This window comes from Thunnus maccoyii, chromosome 20, assembly GCF_910596095.1.
Source record: "Thunnus maccoyii chromosome 20, fThuMac1.1, whole genome shotgun sequence".
Lineage (NCBI taxonomy): Eukaryota > Metazoa > Chordata > Actinopteri > Scombriformes > Scombridae > Thunnus > Thunnus maccoyii.
The window spans coordinates 27,198,876-27,225,805 of NC_056552.1; the positions used below are offsets into that span (position 1 = coordinate 27,198,876).

At 41.0% G+C, this 26,930-nt stretch overlaps 1 protein-coding gene and 2 long non-coding RNA genes across 3 annotated transcripts; 1 reads left to right on the plus strand and 2 right to left on the minus strand.

The window, feature by feature from the left end:
* Positions 1-1,491: 1,491 nt before the first annotated feature.
* Positions 1,492-3,747, minus strand: LOC121887461. Its single transcript, XR_006092974.1, has 3 exons — positions 3,672-3,747; positions 3,521-3,587; positions 1,492-2,913 (listed from the first exon to the last, which is right to left on the minus strand). It is a non-coding gene; the product is annotated as an uncharacterized LOC121887461 (long non-coding RNA).
* A 9,339-nt stretch (positions 3,748-13,086) lies between these two features.
* On the minus strand, positions 13,087-15,304 carry LOC121887286. Its single transcript, XM_042398011.1, has 4 exons — positions 14,941-15,304; positions 14,725-14,837; positions 14,535-14,594; positions 13,087-14,417 (listed from the first exon to the last, which is right to left on the minus strand). The coding sequence occupies exon 4, from the start codon at positions 14,301-14,303 to the stop codon at positions 13,395-13,397; it is 909 nt and encodes a 302-aa protein (XP_042253945.1). The 5' UTR covers positions 14,304-14,417; positions 14,535-14,594; positions 14,725-14,837; positions 14,941-15,304; the 3' UTR covers positions 13,087-13,394.
* A 1,763-nt stretch (positions 15,305-17,067) lies between these two features.
* Positions 17,068-20,658, plus strand: LOC121887259. The gene is made up of 3 exons (XR_006092948.1): positions 17,068-18,047; positions 18,395-18,695; positions 18,897-20,658. It is a non-coding gene; the product is annotated as an uncharacterized LOC121887259 (long non-coding RNA).
* The last annotated feature ends 6,272 nt before the right edge of the window (positions 20,659-26,930 follow it).

Here is a 26,930-nt window from a genome sequence, read left to right on the forward strand (position 1 = left end):
GAACTGACAGAGAGACAAAGAGAGACAGACAGTGATAAAGAGTGTCTGGTATAAAGTTGCTGGATGAATTGATGGAGATGGAGGGTAAAGTCACCTTTGTGTCTTGTCTCTGCTATTAAATGTGTGTGTATCCTCTGTACTTCCCCGCCATATGTTTCCAGAAGACCTAACCTTATATTGACAGACAGTAATCACCATTGAATATTGAAAGCCACTTCTGCAAAGGTTAAAGCATTGACTACAGCTAACACTCAAGGGAAATCCGCTGCTGCCAAGCTTCCCTCGAGCAAAGCATTGACTCCGCAGTTTCCCCAGTGTCTGCTCAGTGACTGACAGCTGTTTATCCTGGCAGCTCCCAGTGTAAATATGTTATTTCAAAGATCATGGTTATTTGTTGACCTTGATAAATGAATGGTTGAAGGAAAGCCATTGAATCATCTCTCTTTGTGTGTGTGTGTGTGTGTTCATCAGACAGGCAGGCAGACAGAGATATGCTGACAGTCTAACAGAAGTCCATCATATTTCGTCCACATCCCAGCCACAGAAGACCACAGCTGTTCTAACAGGTAGGCACTGTTTCCATCCGTGTTTCTACATTTTTCGTCTGACAAAGACTGAATGGAATTCCAGCAAAGTTCACACTGCATGTGAGTGTTAGACACACACACACACTGCACACTGTGCTTCTATGTTAATAATTATGCCCAATAATAGGTCCATACGCACTGCACAGCAGTTCACTGTGTTTACTTTGGATGTTCTGAAGTCAGTCTCTATTTGGACAGATGCAATTTGTGTGTAGTGTGACAGCAAAGCAGACAAACCACAGGATTGTGTGATAGTAGATGTGAAATTATAAACTACAATTACACTCATCATCATCAACTGTCAATGAAGCAATCTTATGTGTATTTATGCAAGATCATTTGGTAACCGTGGTAACACACATATGCATCTCTGAGTGTGGCGATTCTCCTTGAGACCCCAGAAAGTGAAGGAAGTTAAAACAGAATGATAGTGTTGTTGCCTGTGTTGTGGCAGTTTTGTATTAAAAAAACATAGCAACCACACAGTAACTATCCCCATTTAAAATAACAGTTACTTCCTGTTTGTGTTCATGTATGTCAAATGATGTCCAGTTGAAGTCTTGAGAAGAATAATAAGAACAATGCTCATGAACATTTATTTCTTCCTGAGGTCTTTGTGACACCAGTTAAGCGCTGCATGACTTTTTGCTGTCAGTCTCTGGAATTTGATTTCCCTTCATGGATAGGTACATGTATTGTTTTTATTTATCGGGATAGTGTACAGTACATAAATGATGCACTGTACCAGATTTAGCTTCAAGCTAATTTTCATTTGCAGTCTCTTACCGTTTAAACATATAACAGCACAATAACAAACAGTACAAAGCAAAAAACACGCAGAACACATTATACAAAATACAAAATATAAAGCTACATACAACAGCACATCACATACACCCACAATGTCAACTAGCAATTAATAATGTAAACTTGTCAAATTAAAGGAAAGATTTGCGTTAATGAAAAGACCATAGATGAAATTTAGATTCAGTGCGTACAGAGCCGAGTGGTTTTTAGTAGATTTTTTAATTTGGTTTTGAATGTATTGATGGAGCTGCAGCTGATGATGTAGGATGAGATCACTAAAACTGCCCAATGAATTAGTTATTTGTCAGTCCAAATGTTTCCACATTCACATTCCTTGGTTAGTTTCAGAAGTAAAAGACAACAATGGAACTTATTTTTTCTTTGGTCTGGATCAAGTGAACCAAACAGACCTATATCTGAATTATTTTGCTCTTCAGATTGTGCATCATAATATTCAGCTGTTTCACCTCCAAATCTCTACAGTCTTGTTTTTTTGCTTAGCTTTGCATTTCAAACTCAAGTTTCAAAGTGGTTCCATCAGTACAATGACATTTCTCAACCATAGAAATGGTGTAATTCTACAGTAGAAGCTAGTATATAAGAACATGATTTACAAAATCTTTTTTTATGTATCTTGTGTTACTGTAGCATTGGCTTGGAACACTAAAATCACAGCTCTAACATCATCTCTAACATATAAGTTTAATTACTTTATTATTAGGGAGTGGAATAATAGCATAAAGAGGAAGTATGATCAGGGCCATACTGTACTTTATAGTGTTATGTTAATTGCATAGCACATCGCTGTTATCAGAAATGTATTACCATTGGAAACTACGATGTAACCTCTGGTTGCGTAATAGTTAATTTGTGTGTGATGTTAATAGGAATTCAGTGCCTTAGCGGTTCTCTGGAGGCTTGTTTCCGTTCTCAGCTCTTACAGAAAGTAGTGCCGGCACACAAGAAACTGGAAAACAAGAAAAACTGGGCTAGAGGCATCAGGGGGGTCTGAAAGACTTTTTAGACTGTAGTTGTTTTTGTGTGTGTGTCTTCGTGTGTGTGTACGCTCACAGTATAACTGATTTGTGTATTAAACAGCAGCACAGATTCTGTAGCTTTCGGGGAGATTCTTGGAAGGATTTGAACACCCCCCACCACTTATTCACTTTCTAACCTTCTCTTCTCTGCCTCATCGTTAACGCCCCAGAAAAATCCCTGAACATCACCGAAAATGTGTGCAGAATATATTAATGCACTATTCAAAAATAACACCATTGCCTAGACCCCTGGATAGCTATACAATTGAAATCTTTCCAGTTATTGTGTGTGTCATTAGCACTTAGTGACGTCTGTCCAGATGCTAGAAGTTGTTGGCGGTTAGCTGCAGTCTCCAGGTGGAGACCCAGAGCTCCAGGCTCTAGGGTCTGAGAGGATTACGTGCCTGGCCAGGTGCTCTTTTGTGTGGGGAGACAAGGCAGCAGAGCAGCCCTCAGATCCAGGCCACAGGCACAGAGACAAGCTGAAAGGATAAATGCAGCAGTTTATCTACTGTATTGTGAAGTTAATGGAGCATATCTGCCAACATTTTGCCTTTACTGCAGATGACCTCCAGTATGAACTCATACCATACTTTTCAAAAACAAATATAGTTTAGCCAGTATGGAACACAAAATAAGACTGTGAATGTGTTGTTTAATAATATGCATAATTTACTTTATATTATTCCATCCCACTTCGTATGCATCAATGTATCTATAGTCCTCGAGAGACAAATGCAGGTCAGTGAGACAGGGTGAGACACTTCACTCCTGCACCACTTCACTGATTACTACATCTTCAAATAGGGCTAAATTCAATCATTTTATATTGACATTACAATTAGAAAGAGTGTAATTTCAAACCTCAAGTTCTGTGATTTTAATGAGCTGATGAGTCTGATGTCTTAATAAAGTGACAATCACAGTGCAGTCTTAAAGGTATCAGTTTTAGGTAAATTGTTCAATTGATTTTCTGGTGAAATGTAGTGCTACATTGTATAATGTATATAAAATGCAGTTATGTCAGGAGGTGACTTTCATGAAGTGTTGGACAGTGGAGGACTATTCCAGGTGAAACATGTACAGTACCAGTCAAAAGTCTGAACACATTTTCTCATTCAAGGGAATGGGAAGGAGTATGGTGCAGGAGCTCCTCCTAATAAGACAAAAGAACACAATATTAAAAACTTAATATTTACAACAGTAAGGAAACACCAACTAGGCAGCTGTACTGCATTACCTTTGCCAAGTACAGAAAAACTAGGTCATATGGGAAGCCAACACCATGTTCCTCGTTCCTATTACAAGAGGTGTACATTATTACCCAAATATGAGAACAACTATGATCAGAAACATCAAAGAATGCCATAGCTGTTATAAAAATTATGATTACACTGTGTATGTGTGTTACTGTTTTACATAGATCATGATGAATTGTTCCTGTCCTGTACTGCAACTCTGCAACATCAGCAGACTCATCAGCTAGGGTTAAAGGAAGTTCAGTATTATATTTGTAAAGAAGAAGATGTAGAAATTAAAATTTGTTGGAGACAGGGTGAGACATGTCATCTAGGGGTCAGTTGGGCAAGATGGCTCCTGGACAGAAGAACTGAAAACAGACATGACGTTATCTATAAGTCTGTATTTGATAGATTAAGAAAAGAACTGTAACGCCCACTTAAGGTGTATAAAACCCTGTTATAAGTGCTCCACTAGGAGCCTTTTTCTTTGTAACCTCATCCTGTGTGTTGCACTGCGAAACGCTCCTTCTTGTACAAGAAAATAAATTCTGTTAAATTTTGATACTTCGGCTTCCGGTCTCTATTGTTTAATGATCATTACGAAGAAATTCTTTTAACAATACCCTGGAGCTGCGAGTTACAGTGATCAAACAGACGGCCCTTGTGTAATCATCTGGCATACACACACTGTCTGGTCTCTTCACATAGTGCTGTACAAATGTAATGAGGGAAAGCTAATGCTAGCTCCACTCTGACTGCAAACGGTGCCTGCAAAAATGTCAGGGAAAACAGGTAAGACACGTACCTTAATCTGATGTTCATCACACTCAACAGCAATAATGATGTCAGGAAAGTGTGAGGCAACCCTTCCCCCTAGCCGCACACGGCTCCTTTTAGAGGAACAGCTAAACCAGGAAGTACAGTCGGAAAGATTATCAGATGGGGCAACACTCACAGGAGAGAGCTCACCCATTACACATATTTTGGATTGAATTCTGGCTCAGACATGTATGGATGTATTTGAGAAGTTTACATTTTGAGTAAAGAACGACAAAGAAGAGTGGAAGTGGAAGAACTGAAATCCAACAATTATTACTGTTTCTCAACGTAGCCTCTGGAACCTCTGGAAGCATATCTGCCAATCCCAATTTTCGCGAGATCCTCCCTATTTTTAACCCCTTCTCCCACTGTGCTCCCGATGGGCAATTACTCCCGTTAATCTCACGATTTCATAGTTTTTCCTTTTCATTATCACAACCTGTTTCTGGCACTGGGCAGCTTGTGTGCACAGCTGCTCTCTGCACAGGCAGTCTTTCATCCTGTCCCGTCCCCTGCTGATGTGACTCACTACCTGCAGATACTGCCGGTCGAGAGAGGAGGTACTGGTTTGTCTCAGACAGTAGCTAAATTTACAAGAATTGGCCAAGCAGATAAACAGTTAGGCTACATAAAGACAACTTTCGTTGTGATGCACTTTGGTTGTGTAAAACATACTGGTGGTGGATGGGCCACTGTGACCAAAGCAGTTGAACATCGCCCATCTGTGTTTATGCTTGTTGAACAGTTGGTTTGATAAAGTACTTATTAGCTTTCTACTCAGTACTGTTTTGTTGCACTTAGAGTAGCCTAACAAGTGTATTGTCAACTCAAGTAAAATGTTACTTTTCACTTCAAACCTCCACCCCTGAAAAAGCCTCCCGAATTTTGAAACCTAAATGTTGCCAGGTATGTGGAAGTCTGCTGAGGGGCTACTTCCAGAAGCTGACAAATCAGGACAGAGTCAGCTCATCGCGAGGAAGGCCTTAAAGAAACAGGAACTAAAATGGCTACAGACAGAGGCTGAACTGAGGTGCTGCATAAAGGGCCAGTTTAAAATAAATAGAAGGAGGTTTTTTTTTAACTGTAAATCATGCAAAGATATTCCAGTAGCATCCCAGAATGTAAATATAGACCTGGAAATGTGCATGATATGTCTCATTTAAAAGAAAACTGTTTACAGATGTCACTGTACTCGAAGTACAAGTATTTGCTGGGATCTGGGAATACAATGACATCACTAATATAGTTCCCAAAGGACATTTGTGGGATAGGGCATGGTCTACTTGCTGTATAGTTCCTGTCAGCTCCTGTTACTCTGAAGGCAAAAGTATGAGAGCAGGTGGTGGACTGTGGATTAATGGCTTAAAAACATACTGTACCTCACTAGTCTTGATCAGGACCTAAGACTGTAATAGATCAGTAGCCAAAATAAAGACAAATTGAATTTAGAAAACCAAAGCTAAAGGCCTTTTCACACTGGGGCAAGACAAATAAACAACACAAAAATACGATATACTTGTATCATAACTGTTCACACTGGCAGCAATACAAATTTACAACATAAACACGAATTTGTGAAAGAATTTTTGACAGCTAATTCAGCTATCAGTCAGCCTGGTGAAGGCAGTTTGACACAGGTCGGAGTCAGTGTGGATTGAACGGATATAATGCTCTCCTCTTGTCGAGTGAGGAGGAGTAGGACAAGATCATAATCACTGGATGTCAACATCATCCAGTAATGATGATAATGATCTCCGACTTGTGTTCAGAAGCAGCTGTCTGTCAGCAGCAGCTCCTAGGGAGCTGAGAGGACAGTGACCGGACAAATTACCCTCACCAGGCTGCACGAAAAAGAAGCCCCCAGTGTGTAAAGGCCTTAAGTCTTAGATAACAGAAAGTCTCCACACCAGACTAAAAGATCACGCTTTCTCTGTCATTAGATCTTCCATGTCCATCATTTCTTCATCCTATCTCTCTCCTCTCTCCCCCTCCCTCTTTCTCTCTCAACCCAACAAATCAAGGCAGATGGCTGCCCACCCAGAGCCCAGTTCTGCTCAAGTTTCTTCCCGTTAAAAGGGGAATTTTCCTTTCTGCTGTCACCAAGTGCTTGCTCATGGGGGGAATGTTGGGTCTGTAAATTAAAGACCTGCTCTATATGAAAAGTGCCCTGAGATAACTTATGTTGTGATTTGGCGCTATATAAATAAAACTGACTTGACTATCTCACCTCTCAGCACCATTAGAATTCTGTGATGTTTGTTTGCTGCTATAGCTGAGTGGCTGTCGCTGCAGTTTACTGACACGGGGCTAAAATCCAACAGAGGGGCTATCCTACACCCAGTGGGAGATACTACACTCAACCTCCCAACTCAAATGTATCCACATAACCACTCTGAAAATGATGAGGCCCTTTCCCTGGATGTTGGAGGTAGCCTTGCCACTGTCCATGTCTATGATACAGTGGTAAATTAGCATTTAAATGGGCAAGGTTCATTTGACACACACACAAACACAAATTGCAGGCATACATCAAACACACATTCAAACACACACATCATATCTCAGCCACAACATGAGGAGTACCAAGAAAACAAGCACATAATACCAAAGTCAGCCCTGCAAGACAGAGGACTGATGAAAAGAGAGAGGACAGGCAGTGTGTTAGAGTTGTCTAACAGCATGTAACTTGATAGAATACAGCTGATATCAACCTTCATCTAGTGTTTCATACCTCTGCTGATCAATAGACGTGATAGCATTGTGGGTATTGGTGTCATTTGAGGAAAAATATCTTTTCTTTCCTCATGCTGTATCCTGAGTTGGTGTCTAAAAAGGCTCTTCTCTCTGAAAATGCAATCTCTCTCTCGCCTGTATTGTTCTTTATTTTTTTCCAGTTATTTGTTCCATGTGTGTTTTACATTTCATCACAGTTCCTGGAGCCTACAGTATATTTGCCTTTCTCTCCTTGTCAACCTCTTTGCGTGCACACACACACACACACAAAATACACATAAGCCCCTTTCACACATGCACTGCAACCCTGCAATTTTCCGGATATTACCCAGAGGACCTGTATGTGTAGACGCAAATGTCCGAATCAGTCAGACCGGACATTAGATGCACTTTACCCTGCCAGGTTGCACAAAGTGCATGTAATGTCTGATTGAGTCCATATGTGAATACAGCAGTGAATTCTCCGGAGAATTCACAGTGAGTGAGTGGGCTACAACTGCCTGGTAGCAGGTGGTACGAGCAATTTATCAAACAACTGTTGAGCAAGCAGAACATAAACTTAAATACAACATCTTTGACTTCCAGCAATCAAATCCTCTCTCATCAACAGCTGCTATTTTACACATGCGACTGGCTGACTGGATAAACGTAGCCAGCTAAGCTGCATTGTTTTGACTGAGTCTGAACCATGGATTAAAGAGAACTGGATACAGGAGCAGCGCTGGGCTTTGAAGTAAATTTGACATAGTGACCAAACTGTGTAATTACAATGTCATGTGATGCACATTGGCCCAAAAAGACTTTTTCCCATTTACTTACGTTGTGAAAGAGACACCTGTAAATCAGTGGATACATTTTTTTGAGCGTCACCGTCCAGGTGAAATGACTTGTTTCGCTATCAGAATTTGATCAGACATTTCGAAGGTCTAGAGGACCCACACGGTTGAATTGTTTTATGCCATTCAAGTTAGCTAGAGGGTAAACCAAAAGTTAGCTGACTCAGACTGCAGAACCTCTGGTGAGCATGTTCCGTGTGTGTGCAGTGTGTTTTCATCTGGGTATTTCTTTACAGCAGGAAGTGGCTTTTTTGGCCCAGCCTCCAACACTATATTCAGTTCTCTTTATACATATTATTAAACTTAACAAAAAAAAACCCCAAAAAAAACATTGTCAGTAGAATCCATCAACATTTCATTCTCAAGTCACATCAATCTATTATGCTCCCACCCCTCAACTTTCTGAACTACCAATCATAACTTCTCTCAGGTCTCACACTCTGTTTGCAGGTGCATGAGACAAGTGCAAACTCAATCACGCTGGGAAAACTAGCATAGCATGAAGCTAAAAGAACATAAGAAGCACAAATATAAAGAGGAATATCAAACATTTGAGGACTGGGAACTCGACTTTTTCTTTGTGTTCAGCGGATTGCTCTGCTTTGAGATAATGTCATTTCACAATTTAAAATGTCCAATTTGCAGCGCCATCACAAAACAAAACACCAAGGTTCAGTACCAACTTTCCAAAAGGTGGAGAGCTAAGGACTGAAAAACTGGTGAGGCTCAAACAGAATCGAGCTGCTCAGAAAAACTTCTTCCACACTATTACTAGTGAAAGAGCAACAGAGGCATCCCACAAAATCACACATGAACTGATGAAAAAGATGAAGCCGTATACTGATGGACAAATGGTGAAGGACTGCATACTGCTTACCTGTTCAACGTTGTTTCCTGAGTAAAAAAGACCTAGAACAAGAGGTAAAAAACTTAAACTGTCGGATTCTACTGTGGCTAACAGGGCATCAGACATTTCAGAGAACACTGAACATATAAAATAACAAACTATCATCTGAGTTTGTCAGCATGGATGAAAGCCTGGATACAACAACATGCCACAATTACTCATTTTTGTCTGATGCCTGGGACACACTGGATGCGTGAGCAGTGCGTGTGCATCACGGAACCTCTTGCTTTTCATTTCGGCGCCCATGTTAACAGGTTAGAGCAGCCACACAGCTGCTGTGTCGCGTCATCTAGAGATTCGAGGTCTCGCCTATTTTCTCCGCGTGACGCGTGTGGTTCTCAGCAGATATAGACAGGGAAAGTGATAGAAAGATAGTGGCTGCAGAAGCACCGCAGCAGACACGCTTCCTGTGTGGACGTTGCAAGCATGAGAGATGCAGTAGTTCAGCGACACACCCGCACTGCTGAGGTTCATGCATCCAGTGTGTCCCAGGCGTGAGGAATCAACAGTCAGTCTGACATTACAAGAGAACTGCTTGACATGGTTCCACTGGAAAATGGAACAACAGACATGGAGATAAAAAACACTGTACTGGAAACATTGGCAAAGTTTAACATTGGACAAGAAAAAATCACAGAATTCACAATGGATGGTGCACCGGCGATGCTTGGTAAGAGAAACAGGGCCATGGCTTTGCTGAAAGAGGCACTGAAAAATGAAGGAGCTGCTGAGGACATTTTTTCATACCATTGTATTGTGCATCAACAAGCCTGATTTGCATAGTTCAAGTGTCTGAATGATGTGATGCCAAATGAAATCGAAGTGGTTAATTACATCAGGGCCCGTGCAAGAAACCACTTGAACTTTAAATTGCTATGTGAAGACTTTAACACTCACTGTGGGGATTTGGTGTTACACACAGAGATTAGATGGCTATCTAAAGGACATATGCTTGCACATTTTATGGACCTGCTTGAACCACTGAAAGCCTTTATTGTCGGGCAAGGGGAGACTTCCTGATTTCCATTTTGGATGACAAGGAGTGGGTGCTTTCTGCTGCTTTCCTGTGTGACATTACACACCACTTGAATGAACTCAATGTCAAGAAAATGTCTCTACACAGGTGTCAGAGGATTTTCTGACAAATTCGATGTACTTAAACAAGGTGTCCGTGGTTCTGATTACCGCTTCTTCCCCACCATGCAGAAAGTGATGCTGCATGCAGATGCTGTCCCGTCCTGTCAGTCACAATTCTTTGATCTTCTAACTGAGCTCAAGCAAAACTGCAAATCAAGATTCTGCGACTTCAAGGATCAAGGCAATGTTTTTCTATTTGTGAAAAACCCATTCCTGATTGAGGTTGATGAAAGTAAGCAAATAAGAGATCAGCCTGGACTTGTGCAGCTTCAAATGGAGTTTGTGGAGTTAAAGGGCTTGGAGGAACTTCAGCGTCAGTTTCGGATTAAAGATGTCGTGGACTTTTGGAAATCGGTGGGGCATCTTCCAAACATATCCAGACTTGCAAGACACATCATCTCAATGTTTCTGTCCACATACCAGTGAGAAGCAGCATTATCTGTGCTCTCAAAAAATAAAATGTCGCAACCGAAACAGATTGAATCTGCAGCCGTTTCCGGTGAAGAGCCTGACTACAAATCCCTTATGCGGCAGAAGGAGAGTGAAGTAAGTTCAATGTTGCTTCTGACACCCCCTTCTAGTCTGAAATACTAATGTAGGCTACAGTGGAACTGAAAGTCCACTGTAGACAGGAGAGAGAAAGGGGAACATCACAGAAAAAAGAGGCAGACTACCTGCTGTTATGGACTTTTATTATCAGCAATGTGCTGTGTGTTACACTGTTATGGACTGTGATGATCAGCAGTGTGCTGTGTGTTATGCTGTTATGGACTTTGTAATCAGCACTTGGAAATCATTTAGCAATGATTGTTTATTGATACTTTTGGAACACTACCAGTAATGATATGCGTGGTTGCAATGATAATAATTAAAGCTGCAAGCAGCGTTGAACGGGCCCTCATGCCTCCGCGCACGTCGGGCTGCAGCGCAACCGAAGGGCTTCTGTCACAGGCATGTAGATGTCTTCAGACTCAGGCGCTATTCAGCCAGTTTGCATCACTGATGGAATATTGTCATGTAGACGTGTTCAGGCCGGGAGTCTTATCAAACATCTAAAGTTTGGTGCAGACTGGAGCATTTACAATAAAGTTATAGCAACTTCCTCTGTCATGGCGAAGCATCAAATCTCAATGGTGTGAGGATGAGGATTTTCTGCAGGGTGAGACATGTCTGTCTTGCTCACACCTGTGGCATCAAAATTATGCAAGTTTTGGGCCCATTATTTGAATTTCAATTAGTAAATTGAAAACTCTTGATGAGTTTGTGTGTAAAACAAATTAACTTAATTAATTATCTATTTTTAGAAAAGTAAAGACTTTCAACCCACATGACCTGGTCAAAGTTTGATTGAAATCTGTACTGTCAGGTGTGTAGAGACAATAAATAACTGCAGCTGGACACAGAAAAATACTCATATATTTGAATGCAGAGTGTGAGCGAACCGCTAGGTGCTCGGGCCCTAATAAAGGAAGAACTGCGGTACAGAGCTACAAATTTTAGTTTTGATTTTATTTTTCTACAGCACTTCATCACTAAACTGTCATTCTCACTCCATTTTTTCCCGTCCCCACTACTGAATTATACATATAAGACCTAAAATTATTGTAAAATAAATGATAATAACATCAAACTTCATACAAAGTTTGTATATAATGAACTGTATGTATATAGATGTTTCTGCTGTATCCTACAAAAATGAGCTCCATTCAACACCCCCCCCCCCCTCCTATTCTCTCTCTCTCCCTCTCAGTTGGAGAGGAGAATTTCAGAGTACTCTTCTTGTGAAATCTCCTCATAAATCCCATGATTTTGGCCAAATCTTACATCAAAAATCATATTTATGAATAGGAAATTTTGTGGCGAATCCATTGATACAGGTTTGAAAGTGGTCAGACTTATAGTTTAGATATCAGAGGCCTCTGTTTGACACAAAAGCCATGCCTCCTCCATTGTTTTACATTGTAAGAGGTACATTTGATGTGATGTGGCACTGCAACTTTCAGGGCTTATAAAATCTAAACCATTCGAGTTACTACAAAGTTTTTTTTCAGCACAGTGTCATAAGTCATCTATTAAAGTTTGAAGCCGATACCATTACCGCCCTCGGAGGAGATAGCGTTTGTTTGGAGGCCAAAATTGAGGCAAAGTCTTATTTTGAAAGGCTAATTGCGGACTTCCTGTTGGATTTAGCTCAAGGGTGTCGGTGTATGATTTGTAGGTCTTGACGAGACGAATAATTGAGTTTTGGTTTAATCTCTCTACGACATTCCTACAGACCGTGGCAGCCATTTTAGTTACATAGGTGACGCTAGAGAGCACATTTTGGCACTTTGGGACGACCAAAAAGAGGGACTTCTGGGGTGGGAGGGAGGTTTCTCCAGGAGTTGCTGCCACAGAGGACCAAAAAGAGGCACTTCTGGAGGAGAGGGAGGCTTCTGCCACAGAAGACCATAAAGAGGCACTTCTGGGGTGGGAGGGAGGTTTCTCCAGGAGTTGCTGCCATAGAGGACCAAAAAGAGGCACTTCTGGAGGAGAGGGAGGCTTATTCGGAGGTTTCTGCCACAGAAGACCAAAAAGAGGCCCTTCTGGGGTGGGAGGGAGGTTTCTCCAGGAGTTGGAGGCAAAAAAGAGGCACTACAGAAATGCCTCTTTTTGGTCCTCTGTGGCTGCAACTCCTGTAGAAACCTCCCTCCCACCCCAGAAGGGCCTCTTTTTGGTCTTCTGTGGCAGAAACCTCCAAAGAAGCCTCCCATCATCCAGAAATGCCTCTTTTTGGTCCTCTGTGGCTGCAACTCCTGTAGAAACCTCCCTCCCACCCCAGAAGGGCCTCTTTTTGGTCTTCTGTGGCAGAAACCTCCGAAGAAGCCTCCCTCTCCTCCAGAAGTGCCTCTTTTTGGTCCTCTATGGCAGCAACTCCTGGAGAAACCTCCCCCCCACCCCAGAAGTCCCTCTTTTTGGTCGTCTGTGGCAGAAACCTCCGAAGAAGCCTCCCTCTCCTCCAGAAGTGCCTCTTTTTGGTCCTCTGTGGCAGCAACTCCTAGAGAAACCTCCCTCCCCCCCAGGTCCCTCTTTTTGGTCTTCTGTGGCAGAAACCTCTGAAGAAGCCTCCCTCTCCTCCATAAGTGCCTCTTTTTGGTTTTCTGTGGCAGAAACTTCCAAAGAAGCCTCCCTCTCCTCCAGAAGTGCCTCCTTTTGGTCCTCTGTGGCAACAACTCCTGGAGAAGCCTCTCTCCCCCCCGAAGTCTCGCTTTTTGGTCTTCCCTGGCACAGAGACTGCTATTATTTAGTCTTCAGAGGGACAATGGAAGCAGCATGACATTGCCCTCCAAATGCCACGGAAGAAAGGCATGCACTCTCTTCTTCTTCTTTATCTTTCTCTTAACTCCAAAGTCCTCAGTCTCCAACTCCTCCTGCAGGACTTCCAGCTCCAGCTCCATGTATACAATCACGTTGGTCTCCAGTCTTGAGGATGTGGTTGTCACGTCATCCAACGAAACCTGTGGAGAAGCCTCCCTCTCCTCCAGAAATCCCTCTTTTTGGTCCAGCTCCGGCTCCATGCGAACAATCACGTTGGCCTCCAATCTTAACATGGATGTCCTCACAGTGGTTGTCTCATCCAGCAAGACCTCTGGAGAAGCCTCCTTCTCCAGAAGTCCCTCTTGTGACCCTTCCGACGTACTGAGCTGAGGCTGAGGTCTGCATGCGGCAGTCTGCACTCTATTGTCCATATCTTGGATTGCAAAGATGACGTTCTCTCTTACAGAGAACAAGCTGTCATCATAGTCCATTATGTGGAAGGTCTTGGAGTGATGGTCAAAATCCTTTAAGATGGATTTGACCATGAATCTTGCTGCTATAGTGCAGACCCCGAGCAGAGGAGCTGCAGAGAGAGGTCCATACTGAGGCAGACAGGGAGCTGCTGAGTCACTCAGCAGTCTCCCAACCTCAACGCTGGCTGCTTCAATTTGGTCTGCAGACTCTGGTTCCTCCAGGAGGAACTTCAGAGTGGTGTTTATCACCTCCTGGATGACTGGTGCAGTGCTCTGCTGGAGCTCTAAGAGCTCTCCTGGCTTCGCATCCCCTGAAGAGATGGATGGAATGCAAGATCCACCAAAATATTTCAGCAGCTTGCTGAACAGTGACAGTAGATATGTTCGCACAGCCTCCTCTGCTTTTGGTCGGAAGACTGTAACAAACATCTAAAGGCCCTCCAGTGTGACCTTCCTGTTCAGCAGCTGTGAAAGCTGCCTCTCCTCGTACAGCTCCTCCTGCTCCATTTGACAGAGACAGAATCTCCTCGCTGTTGTCCAGGCCTGTCAACAACACTCAGTTAGTTTCAGCCATAAGATAATAAAGGTTTATAGTAGACTAGTGTTACACACAGGTTTACATATCAAACTACAGTCTGAAGATTCACTATATTTACTCACCAGTTCAGCCATGAGGAGATGTTTTGTCTCGAGTCTGCCATCATCGTTCATCATCATTTCCTGAAACATGTAAAAATAAAAAAATATTGTGTTATTTTCTACAACTGTTACATGTTTGTAAAAAAGCTGTAATATAATATGTCAGTTCTCTATCGGTGTATGAGTCATATAAACGGTCAGTTTGACTTACTCCTCCACAAAGTTCCTTCCTGTCAGCAGCCAGGTCTTCATCTGTCTGACAGTTAAATGATCAGGGACTTGATCCTGCTGCTTCAGGAGCATGAACTACCTGAGCATTATTTTCTGCAAGACAGATTCAGCAAACAATCAGCTCACAGAAACACATATTATACTCAAATGTAACATTAAATTGAACGGTGCACCTTTACATTTGACAGTGACTTACTTCTGCTTGGTAGTGGCATCGCCTTTCTTCAGAGAAAGAGGATGGTCTCATTTGTTGGACTCGTTTAAAGACAGCATTGGCGTCCATTTTTAAGAGATGTCAGTTTTCCACAGAGAGAAAAAAACAATCAACCAGTAAAGTAAACAATTAGTAACCAGGTTTGTCGAACGCAATGAATGAATACGTTGGTTCAGAGGGTTTGGACAGCTGAGCGATCAGGTACCAAATGAATGAGAATGTGCTTGAGTTCTTCAAGTTAAGAACATTCAGAATGTAGATGTGTGTGACGTCATCAACATTCTTGACACATCAAAGAACGGAACTGCTGATATGAAAATGAGGGAACTGAACCCACGTCTGAGCTTAACTCCGCCCACTGCATAATTTTGAAAAATGCTAAAAAGTGGTCAAGAAGCTGAAGGGGGGTGGGGAGGGGGGTCTCCGCAACATGCCAAATCAAAATGAATGCTGTGTATTTCTACATTTTTTTCACCTCGATATGCAAATAATATTGAGTTCAAAATGTATATTGTAGCACCATGCCCTTCACCACAAGATACTATATTCACCAGCATTCACATACCACAGTATTAAGTCATAACTTTGGACTTTTTAGTGTCTGTTAAAAAACACTTTTCACAAAAATATAAAGACTTATGAGTTAATTTCTGGGTATCGCTTACCGTTTGTAATTGGTTGCCAAACTTTTGAAGGTGTGGATGATGCCTTTAACCGGCCAGAACCTTTCAATGCTAAATTGGATTGCAACCAAATTTGGGAATGTTGTACATAAAGCCACACTGCACCAGTATGTAACATTTGATATAATTCTACCCACAGTAAAGTAATTATAACATGATATTTCTTCAATTCTGTTGTTTTTAATAAAATGATACTTGGTACAAAAGTTCTCCATGAGAATCTGCACAACATACTGAATCGTGTGACATAGAAGAAATAGGAACATTAGAGCACGTATATTATTGATTTGATTTATTGATTGGGCCAGTGTGCAGTTATTAACATTAAAGATGCACTGCACTGGAAATCTACATAATTTTTACATTTTATCAAATTTTTCACCAGACCTGATGTGCGTGCCAAATTTGGTGAGTTTTTGAGCATGTTTAGGGGGTCAAATTTAGGTCTGATGTCCCGTAATAATAAAGAAACAAACACACGAAATACAATAGTATTTACCCTAATAATAAATTACAGTTACTGCACTATACATCATGCTTTTCATTCCTTAATGACATATTACTATAATCCTTATTCTCAAATGCATAATGGTTACAGGGAGGAAAGAGACATTTTTGTATTGTGGCTTTGCAAAATATTTTTTTTGTCAATGTGGTTCCTGAGTAGGGCAAGGCTGAGTATCACTGCATTAAATGGTCATGACTTACTTACTTACTGACACAGTTTAGTTGTGCTGCAGTGGAAAAGGAAAACAACTTCTCTGTTTCTTGCAAGGAGTCAGGACACCTGCTGACAGCTGTTTTATGATGATTTATGGTCTGACTGTATATAAAGAAGTTGAAATTAGCTCCACCTTCAGCAGCTACAACAGTAACATGCTGCTTACACACCGATGCTTTAGTATTTATAATCTACTGGTGTACTGAGTCAGAGGGACCAAACCACTACTTTACTTTTGTTCTTTTTAACTACATTTTTCTCTCTCAGAACTGGTTCTTAGGATGTGCTGTCTGACAGTGTCAGAAATCAAATAGTCGCTCTGAACAGCTTCACTCAATGACGGAGTGAAAAACTGACTGACACAGAGAGGGGAGGGGGAAGACGAGATATAGTATCATTTCACCAAGGAGATAACGGAGCATATTTTTATAATAGTGTTGTCCTCGGTCAGTGTTATGGGTCTCTTGTTTTTCATTCTGAAGGCAGCGACACTACAGGGTAACCAGGCTACCTTGGCTAAGCTGGCTAGCATACGTCTATACTACAATTTAGTGGTGCGTTGCCAAACCGTTCTGGGTAGGGATGTCAAAATATAACGGTATTGACGATAACTGTGACATTCAAAAAATGAAAAACTGATATCATGTTAATACAACACATATGATAATATCGTGTAAATAACCCAGTGCCTCTTAAATCATTTCCATTTCTTTCTGGTTTACACTCCAACATAGTAGGTGGCAATAATGCACTTTAACGCTGGTTGCCATAAACCGGAAAAAAGAAGACGACGATGACACAGTAACTAGTTAGCTACTACCACTGTTGTGAGGCCACAACTGCCGCGGAAAATCATGTTGGAGATGAAAGACGAGAGCAAGACACTCTACCCGCACCCGAAAAAGTTATCCTGGCACTGTGGGAATTTTTTGGATTCTCTAAAAAAGACAATGTGTTGGTAGACATGTGTTGGATTAAGGTCTTAGTTGTGTTGTTATTTAAGTCAGTGGAGAAAAGAAAAGCAGACATGGCTAGTGCAAGGCAGGATTAAGCCATTACTAAATCATTGGCCTACTTCATAGCAAAGGACATGATGTCCTTTAGATCTGTAGAGAGGCCAACCTTTAAAGCACTGATGGAAACAGTTGCTCCAAAATACAAAATCCCAAGAAGACAACAATTTTCAGATAAAGAAATCCCAAACATGTACCTAAAAGTAAGAGCTGACATTGTCAGCTCCTACAACTGATCCCTGGACCAGCAATACTAGACACCCCTACGTGAGCTTAACAGCTCACTTCATCACACCAGCATGGGAAATGAAAGCCGCATGTCTAGAGACTGCTTTTTTACCTGACGACCAAACAAGTGAAAACATTAAACAGACATTTGAAAATCTAATATAAGAGAGGGGAATTGACCAGACAGCAGTCATGTGTGTCACTACTGACATTACTGGATCAGCTGCTTTGGACATAATTTAAATCTTATACTTGGAAAGCCCTGAAGATTGACCACGTGGATGCAGCTGTGAGGGCTTGCAGGAGTGTCATCCAGAGATTTAACCATTCACAGAAGAGAAGGAGGGAGCTGGCAAAAAAGCAAGCAGAACTAAATCTCCTCCAACATACCTTGATCCAAGATGTTGTGACTTGATGGGGGTCCACATATGACATGATTTCCAGGTAAGTTAGAATTTTTTGGACATGATAATATCCTGTCCATAGAACTATTCTGTCAGTGTCAACATAGGTCTACGCAGTTTTAAAGGCACTGAGCACATTAATGTAAGAAAACAACATAGATAAATCAAGAAATGCATTATTTATTAGCATTTAGTAAATGTTTCTTTTACCATGCACTACACACTCGCTTGCTTCTCTCTCACACCTCACTCTCTTTCTCTCTCTTTCTTTTTTTTCTCACTCTCAGACACACGCACAAACATTCCCTGCATGCTGCTCAGCAAGCCTGTTGTGTAAATTAGGAATTAGAAACAGTTTTCTAACTTAATCTAATATAATGTTTGCAGGTTTGTTGATCAGTATACTGCAGTGGCAGCTACTCTCATGGATGACAGAAGTACCAGGCACCTTGTGCATACATTTCTACTCTTGAGGACACATGTAAGATGCTGAAGTCACTCAGGACCTTTAGTGATTCCCTGGCTGCAGAGACCTGTATCATAACCTCCTCCCTGAGACCTGTCCTTCAGCATTAGACTGAATCCATTCTTACAGAAGAGGATGACTACAGCAGCCTGGTGAGGAGCATGAAATGCGCCATCCACAAGAACTTACAAGAGTGGTATAAAGATTCAGATCTGGCTACAGGTGAGTAGGCTGGTACCACAAGTTGGCACTTATTCTCCAGCCTGTGAATATCATGAAATCCTCTGACTTGTATATCCTGGATATCCATATTAGTTTTTTAAAATCTTATATTCTTATTTTATTACTACTCTTGAGCTTGCTGTTTGATTGTGTTTTGTGAGCTCCTGTCATAATGCAGTTTCCCTCTGGGCTCATCTACAGTGATGAACATGGCCTGTGTAATGGACCCGCAGTTCAAGTTGAACTTCATGGAAGAGGCTGACTCAATCCCAGCAATCAAAAGACAGCTAGAGCAATAGGTCACACAGGAGTCTTCTGCCAGGGAAGGTAGCTCTCACTCTCTCTCACAGAAGTCTTCACAGGAGTCAGAGGACAATGTGAAGAGGAGGGGACCAGCATCTCCAGCCCTGAGGCCTTGCCTGGTATTCTCAAAATGGTAACAATGAAAAAACAATCAGCAGACACAGTGAAACAAACAGCAGTCCTGGAAGTTTCTACATACACATCCATGCTTGTCATTCCTGTGGATAAAGATCCACTGCAATGGTGGCAATGGAGTTTCCAAGGTTGGCAAAACTAGCACGGAAGGTCCTTTGTATTCCTGCCACCAATGTCACTTCAGAAAGACTTTTCAGTTCTTCGGGGAATATTCAGACAGTGTTTCACTCCAGCTTGAAACCTGATAAACTAAACATGCTTGTGTTCCTTCATAAAAATTTGCCATAGACAGAGAATGTGAAAAATGATAATAGGAAAAAAATATGTAAGGACATGGTCAGTGGACATTACATCACAGTATATCAGAGTGGTTAGTTGTCAGCTTGTGGTCTTGCAAGTGATTTTAACAAAACTACAAACCTGGAGATACCTGTAGAAATGGGAGTGTAGAATGTCATATTGTTGTGCCATTTTTTCAAAAGGGATGAAATTATTGTCTTGATAGAGATCCCATACACATCTGAATCCCTTCCTGAACCACAGTTGGAAGGCAGAGTCTAGGAGAGAAGGTGGGAATAGGGCATTGGCTGTAATAGGCAGTAAAGGCAGTGCCTGTTTAAACTTGAAGTGGGACCTAAACTGAGGCCATATTTTCAAAATGGGTTTTGTCAGGTTTTTCTTGCTCAGAGGTAGGGCAGTGCAGAGCATAGATGTTAAAGACACCAGACAACACAAAGCCTGTGCCATCTCAGCCCATACTGGTCCAATACCATGGTAAAATTGTGATACCCAATAAACCACCCTGTGAATATTGGAAGCCCAATAATATTGTAAAACGTTTGGCAATGCCAATCTCCCTTTTACCTTCTGTCTCTCCAGATATGATTTACGAATCCTTGGGATGGATCTGTTCCAGATAAAAGAATGAAATGAAACGAAATGCAGTTGTCCAGTTCTTTAAAAAAAAGATTTTGTGATAAAAACAGGTATTGTTAATACCCATGTCAAAAAGAAGTGGGGACAAATGACACCCCTGTCTGGTACCACGGCACAGGGCAAAATGATTAGAGACAATTTTGTTTGTTCTAATACAGACCTTTGGTGACGCATATAGGATCTCAATCTAAGAACAAAAAGTCAAGCCAAAGCCAAATTTATTTACAGCTGTGAACAAATAGTTATATATTATTTGGTCAAATGCTTTGTGGGCATCGAGAGAGATTCACCTCCAGAGACAATGATCCAGACATATAGAGAATGTTAAATAATTTGTACAAAATACCAAAAAGCCCCAAGATAAATCCTGTTAAATTAAGATGTATTATAGAGTTCATGGCCTTATTAAAACTAACTGCAAGGACCTTTGTTAGAATCTTATAGTTGCTTGAGACCAAACTTACAGGTCTGATTAGCACGTCAGAGGAGGATCCTCTGCCTGTTTTATGTAGAAATGAAATTATAGCTTCCGTCATAGTTGGCAGTAATGACTTCTTCTCAAATGTATCTGTAAACACCTCACTTAGGATAGGGGCCAATTTCTGTAAAATTCTGTATTCTGTAGAATTCAATGGGTAACCCATCAGATCGGTACTTTACAACTTCTCATTTGTGAGAGTTTCTTTTACTGATATAGTAATTAGTAAAATAGTAATTTACTAGCTCTCTCTCCATATTCATACTCCCATTGTCTATATTTCAAAAACCATTCCTCCTCTGATTGTGTAGGTAATAGGGATGTGCAGAGGGCCTAGTATTTGTATATGTATCTGTATTTGTTGAGGCAGCAAAATTATTTGTATTTGTATTTGTATTAGAATAAAAGTGGAAAGAGGTTTAAAAATCCTGTTTTTAAAAAAAAAAAAAATTTTATTGCTATTAATTTTAGAAAATTAAAGTGTTACAATAAGTGTTCATGAATTAACTACCTTATGAAGGAGGTCCCCACACCGGGTCTCGAACTGGAGTCTCCCAAATCATTGACAACTGCGCTGACTACTGAGCTAAAACTTTACTCATCGCCTCATTGTAGACAGACCTCTACCTATCTATACACCCATAACACAGAGCACAGGGTGTAATGTGTAGGGAAAAACATCAAAGGTGATTATTGCTTTGCACTTTTCATTTATTGCCTATTTTTTACAACCTAAGTTTGTGGAAAGGAGAGGGGGAACAACCGGTTATGGAGAGTTCCCTGGGAGCACTTTGCGTGTGTCAGTAGCTCAGCTTTATCTCTGGCGAACACCCCCAACTCTAGGAGTGATGTCCAAATTAGGAAATGTGTGTCATGTAGCAGGTGGATGTGACTCCCCTCATTGAGACCTGCTGATAGAGACTGAGATAGTGGTGTAAACGACCTGCATGCTGGTATTTGACATGGGGTTTTTTTCTTCCCGAAAACAAATAATTTTAAAAATATTTGTATGAAACAAATATTTGTAAAAAAAACCCTATTGACTATTTGTGCTTTGCCAAATAATGTATTTATATTCGGGCACACCCCTACTAAGTAAGGTAACCAATTCTATTCGCAGGGCTACATACAAGACCACTGTAGCCCTCATCTCTGATTGAGGCTAGTAGTCTGAGGCTACATTAGCTACTACTAGCATAACACATTTGAATGTCAAACAAATTATTGGTGGTTGAGTTGCATTGTGAGTAATGTAGGCACCAGGTTTTGACAAGGCAGAAGAAAGTGTGGAATAAAAAAGACTATGTCTGGTTCTGCTGCATCGATTTTCATCCTTTCAACATGTGGTTCATGTTTTTGCAAACCCGTGGTGTTTGTGGTAAAGTCTGAGACTCTGCTAAACTCTCTGTAGGTTTGGTGGGTCTGCTCCTCTCCTCTCCCTCCTCTCTCATTGTGAGGGACAGCTGAACTGGCGGCCACCGCTTTGTCTGTGCCACATTTCACATTAGCTCCTTTTAGCAGTCTTCCTCAATCTGAGGTCTAATCGGACGGCTGATTGACTTTAATTGGTGAGAGTGAGACTGAAAAAACAGAATGAGGAGTAAAAGAGAAGAGAAAGAATAACAATTAAATTGCAAAGGACTGAAGGAACGAAGTTGTGAAAACTCTTAATGGCAGTGACTTGCATCTGTAATTGGAGTACGGTGCTTGGTGGAATGTAAAATGTGTGTTTCTGTGTAACACCTGAAAACCTGCCTCTCGCCATGGAGGCTCTCTGTAGAATAGTTTCATGTGAATAGCTTCTTGTATACTTGTGCCAAAGCCTCATGGTTTTTGATTTACAGTGAGAAAAATATCCTAAGGAAAAGCAAAAATTCTGTAGGAATGGTTGGAGGAAAAATGAGTAAAGGGGCTGTGTTCACAGTGACCTCTGCAGAAACAATAAAATAAAGAGATAATGCTGATGGGGTCATATTTCTGCCGTTGTTTTCTCCCTTTCTTGCCTTCCTTCTTCCTCAGGAAAATCAAACAGATGACAACTTTATTAACCTCAGACTGATTTATTCAGTCATGCACTTCATTTTGGAAATTGATGCTTGTTTTTTTAAAAGGACAGGAACACTATCACTCTTTTAGATTGTTTGTTGCGTTGTATTTTCTTGGCTTTGCCCTCCACCTCTTTCCCTCCCTCTGTATCGCTTGTTGTAACTTCTGAAAAGGTGGATGGCAGGAATAATTCCAATAGGTTGTCATAAAGGTGCTTTTACCTTGTTCTTTCTCCCAGACCTGAGGAGTTGAGTACCTACTCCATCAAACTGATTACCTAGGCAAAGTGCGTCAAACTCACACTCCATTTGACCCACTCCAAACTACATCTGAGGGTCTTCAAACAACCATAGAAGTCTTCTTTAGAGAGTTAAAGAAACAACCCGTAGCAATGCATGACCCCATACTCTATACATCTGCCCTTCACTTTAAAGTACTCTTTGTACTCTGTTGACAAAGTATACAGGAATGTCTCATTAAAGGGGAGGCTGAGGCAGTCATGTTACCTTACTGTTAATGATTCTGGGATGGAGTGTCAGGTTGAGCCGATTCCTCAACCCCCTTCACCCCACACACACCTTCAAAGGTTTACCTGACAGGGAAAAGATGAAAGGCAGAGGGAACAGGAGGCGGTGGGAGGTTTGGAGAGGCAATGAGTGCTGGGTGAAAGGCGTGGCAGATGAAAAAATGAGAATAGGGAAAAGGATGAAGATGAGGGGGGAGAGAGGTGGGTGAGGGAGTGCAATAAGGGGTTGAGCCTTCATGTGCAAAGGTTCATGTGTTTTGATGACATGTGCACATGCATGGGTGTGTATATACAGACGAGTGACAAATTAAAAGAAAAAACGGTACAGGTCTGAATGCTTGACCCCTACAGTGAGGGGATCTGGTGGACACGAAGGGTCAAAGAATGGTTTGATGAGTATGAAAATGATGTGACATGGTTGCCCACACCTCACTAAGACACGTTATGTTGGTTTTTCCTTTAATTTGTCATGTGTCTGTATATAATATATATATATATATATATATATATATATATATATATATATATATATATATATATATATATATATATATATATCAGCTAGGTGGTAGAATGTGACAATGCCGTGACAACTCACTCATTCTCTCTCTCTCTCTCTCTCTCTCTCTCACAAACACACTAATAGCCAATGGGAGTCAGACCTACTGGGAGGCCTCTGCTTCCTCTTGTCCTCAAAGTAACGCCTGCTTGTACTTTACTCTCTCTCTCTCACACACACACACACAGGCCCAGACAAACGCTAAGCACATACACCAGCCTGAAGCTCATTCAGACACACAGTATTAAGCATACTTCAATAAAATTTGATTTTCTGTTTTGCAGCACAGCTGTTAAGTCAGCAAGACATTCCCCAAATAACATGGTCAATTTATTTTAACTTATCTATCAATATCAGCCAAGGCAGTTCAACTTTTTTTCTGGAAAAATACTAAAAGTGGTTGTATAACTGGTTATCCTCCAACTTTTGACATTTGAGACCCCTGCTGAGACCTTGAACCTCCCACTGCAACCCCCCTTCAGCACCTCAGACGGCACACCAAAAAAAGCTCTTTGTTTTAACCATATGACAGAGAGCAAGTTTGTAGTCATTTCACCATTATTTTAAAAGTTTGACTTTTTATGCAAGCTTTTATAGGTGTGACGTGGAGGGGGCGGGGATATTGAGTTAGATATGAAATGTTACAGAAAAACCTAGGGAGTTTATAGAGAATATAAGTTCACTATTAGTCAAGGCACTTGTTCACTGATTGAAAATTAAGAGTGAATTTTATTTAGCAAATTAAAGAAAAATAACTGCTCAAAGGGAGACAGAGTTAGTTGATTGTAAATTAAAAAGGCCGGTGACTTGAGAGGCAGACCACATTATACAGGGATGCCACCATATTCTTACCAACACATGTACTTCACAGCAAGCTACACACACACACACACACACACACACACACACACACACACACACACACACAAACACACACACACAGCAAACTGGAATATTAGTCATGTGCTCCAGTGCCTTTAACCTACCTATGCAGTGACGGAACTTTGCCAACATTAACTAGCATCATCAACCAGCCAATAGTTCAAACAGCATAAATGACATTTTTTGCCTCATTCAGGTTTATGAGCCTTCTCATTCCATACAATCTGCAAATGAACAACGACAACGAACAACTAGTCCTACCATGACTGCGCAGCCGTAAATATCGATCCAAACTTGCCCCTCAAACTTGATTTGGTCAGCAAAATCCCTTGAAGACCCTCTTCTTCTGAGAGTACTCACTCACATAATATGCTCTTTGTCTCTCTCTCTCTCAGTCCTCCTTAGGCTCTCTCTCTGAAATATTAAGTTATCTGCTTGGCACTCACATTACTTCATGTACCTGCTAACCTTGTGGTGCTTGTGTCAAGTGGAACATGGAACATGGAACTAAATGTCAAAGGCTTCTCCTTGATCTATTGTAGCTTGGATTGTACCTCATTTGTAAGTCACTTTGGACAAAAGCATCTGCCAACTGAATAAACATATAATGTGAAGTAAATGAACAAAACAGGAGCAGGTGGAGACCTACAGAGAACAAGGCAGTGGTTAACCCAACCAGTCAAGGCAGATGGCCACCCACCAAGAGCCCAGTTCTGCTTGAGGTTTCTTCCTGTTAAAGAGGCGTTTTTCCTTGCCGCTGTCGCCAAGTGCTTGCTTACTGGGGTATGTTGGATCTCTGTAAAATAAAGACTATGATCTAGACCTGCTCTATGTGAAAAGTGCCCTGAGATGACTTCTGTTGTGATTTGGCACAACAACTCACAAATAAAATTGAATTGAATTGAATTAATGTTCTCCACTTGCTTTCACAAAAATCAAAAGAAGTTTGTCTAGCACCCTACTTGCCACCTTTGTATGGATATGATACCACCCAAGGAAAATTCAGGACACCACTAGCTAAGAGGCTATAATGAATAAATTTCTAAGCTGCTTGAATGTGTATGAGCTCTCACAAGGTGGAAAGTGCTGCACTACATACCTCAGGAGCTCATATGAAAGTACAAATGAAACCACAGGGCAAGAGCAAGAGGAGACCAAAGTTCTCACAGCTGTCTTAAACATCCCTGACACTGATTGCTAAGGGGAGGAGGTAGTAAACAGGGGGGGGGGGCTGTATTAGCTAAGATCATTGGTTCCCAACTGGTGAGCTGCGGCTCAAAAGTGGATGGCAGGTTCATTTGAGTCATCAAAAACATTTTTACTTTGAAATGTAGTGAATTACCAGAACAGTGCTTTTATTCTGAAGAACTGTTTCCTGCTTCCTTGTTAGTAGCTGCACTACCACATACACCTTTACAGTACAAATAACCCATCAATGCCAGCTTTGTGAGTAAACTGACTTGTTTTGCTCGTCCACTGACTGTAGTGGTCTTCCCAGAGATGGAGAAAAAGCTGTTCCAAAACAGGCTGAACAAAAGTGACACAGAATATATACAGCTTGGTTTTACTTACACTGAACTCGGGCTGCAGCTAACAAATATTTTAATTTTCAATTAATCTGTTGATTATTTTCTTGACTAATCAATTAGTTGTTTGGTCCAGAAAATGGTGATACATTTTGATCACTGTTTCCTAAAGACCAAGATGATGTCCTCAAATGTCTTTTTTTGTCCTGACCAACAGTCCACAACCCAAAGATATTCAGTTTATTGTCATAGACACCAGAAAATATTCACATTTGAGAAGCTGGAACCAGATCATTTTCACATTTATTCTTTAAAGAATGAATCCAAGCGATTAATTAATTATCAAAATAGTTGACGATTAATTTTATAGTTGGCAACTAATCAACTAATCCTTGCAGCTCTAGATGGATGGAAATATACCAAAAGTTGGTCAGTGTGTGGACCGTGACCTGGTGTCTAAAGAAAAATTGGACCCTGAGGTAAGACCAGAGAATACTAGAGAAATTTAGTTGTTTTCAAGGCAGTCCATGACACCTGAACAGATACTTTTGAGTAATCACCACAAATAAAATGAAAGTGATTTGGCTAGTATTCATCATTAGCATGATTGTTTGCCATTCATACTTTTGATCAGTAGATTGAGTTAAAATTCTGAAAGTATCTGTTGTACAAGTAAAACATTGCAAATGGTTAACCTCTTACCAGGCACTCCTATTTTTGTGCACCAGCCCGAAAACAACATACACAAAATAAAAAGGCTACTGTTCATAATCAAGGTCTCATTTGAAAGGCAACTCTTTAAACTGTGTAAAAGTCAGCATGAGCATAAGTGATTCTGAACAAA